Source organism: Geospiza fortis, unplaced genomic scaffold (assembly GCF_000277835.1).
Source record: "Geospiza fortis unplaced genomic scaffold, GeoFor_1.0 scaffold608, whole genome shotgun sequence".
In the NCBI taxonomy this organism is placed as follows: domain Eukaryota; kingdom Metazoa; phylum Chordata; class Aves; order Passeriformes; family Thraupidae; genus Geospiza; species Geospiza fortis.
The window spans coordinates 1213825-1215154 of record NW_005054494.1 but is presented as its reverse complement, the minus strand read 5'-3'; the positions used below and the strand labels follow the sequence as shown (position 1 = coordinate 1215154).

General features: G+C 46.1%; 1 protein-coding gene across 1 annotated transcript in view; it reads left to right on the top strand.

Annotated features, from left to right (window-relative positions):
* Nucleotides 1-626: 626 nt before the first annotated feature.
* The window catches only part of LOC102032406 (nucleotide exchange factor SIL1), a gene marked incomplete at its 5' end in the record, with an annotated part of 39993 nt that continues 39289 nt past the window's right edge, over nucleotides 627-1330 (top strand). The window contains one exon of the mRNA XM_005428633.3: nucleotides 627-723. Within this exon, the coding sequence (XP_005428690.1) occupies nucleotides 627-723 (97 nt within the window). The remainder of the gene's footprint in view (nucleotides 724-1330) is intronic.

The following is a 1330-nucleotide window of genomic DNA, read 5'->3' as shown; positions in this document are numbered from 1 at the left end:
AGCAGGTTGCTGCGGCCCCTGTGCCACCTGGCCTTGGATGTTGCTGGGGATGGGGCATCCACAGCCTCTGTGCACTGGTCCCTGTGTCAGGGACAAACACCCTGAGAGTAAAGATCTTCTTCCCATCATCAAATCTCTTCCACGTCTTGCAGTTTGATCCCATTCCCCCTTGTCCTGTCACTGCAGTTCCTGACAAAGTGTCCTCTCCTACTTTCCTGTAGGCCCTTCACTCACTGGAAATGTGCTCTGAGATCTCCTGTGACTCTGTGTACAATGTTCATAAGCTGAAATCTCCAAGTTGAAGCTTGTATGCCCTCTGCAATGATTTAGTGGCACAGGCGTGTTTCCTCTTTTGCAACACAAAATTCTGAGATATCAATTCATCAGCTGTTACCATTGTGGTAGGTATTGAGATTTTGGGTCAGCAGAGCCCCTGATTGCCAGGGCGAGGTTTCTGCAAGCCCCACACAGAATCCAGCACTCCGACTAATCTTTTCTTGAGTATGGTAGGTTTTTTCATTCCTTTCCTGCTCCCCTTAGCCATTGCTAGAATGTCACAGTGAAAATAGAATAGAGGCAGTTTTTCACTCGTAACATGTTCTGGTTTGTTTTGTTTCTCCTGCAAGGCTGGGCAAGGTTGATCTCGATGCAAATTCATTCACATCTGAGGAACTCAAACAGGCCTTGGCTAAAATGAAGGAAAGTGAGAAAGCAGAAAGAAAGGTGAGTTTCCTGTTTCTAAAGCAATGTACATTGCAGGGATGTGAAAACACCCTGTTACACTCTGCTGAAATACAATGGTTAAAATCATTGCTTGGAAAAAAGTGTGCAAACTAATTTTGTAGTGAATATGGACCTAAAATACCTTTATTAACCTGGTAGTGATATTGTTCACTGACTTTTCCATATGACTCTAAGATTCTGTGAATGGTTTGGGTCGGATAGGACCTTAAAGCTGATCCAGTCCCACCCCTGCCATGGGCAGGGACACATTCCACTATCTCAGGTTGCTCCAAGCCCCGTTCAAGCTGGCCTTCAACACTTCCAGGGATCCAGGGGCAGCCACAGCTGCTTTGAACAATGTAATTTATCTGTTTCACTGTGGCTCAATTCACAAAATTGTCTGCAGACCCCAAAGGGAACTGGATTGCAGCTGACGGTATTTACGGAGGGCATTTCCCTTTACTCTCCTTGCTTTGGGTTTCCAACCTTGTGCCCTGGATAGCAAAACCCAAGTGGCCATGGTGAAGCAGGGGCTGAAGTTTCCTTACACAAGCTCCGAGTTGTCCATTTAGTTACAGAACAACCCACAACCCGAAGTAAATAGGTG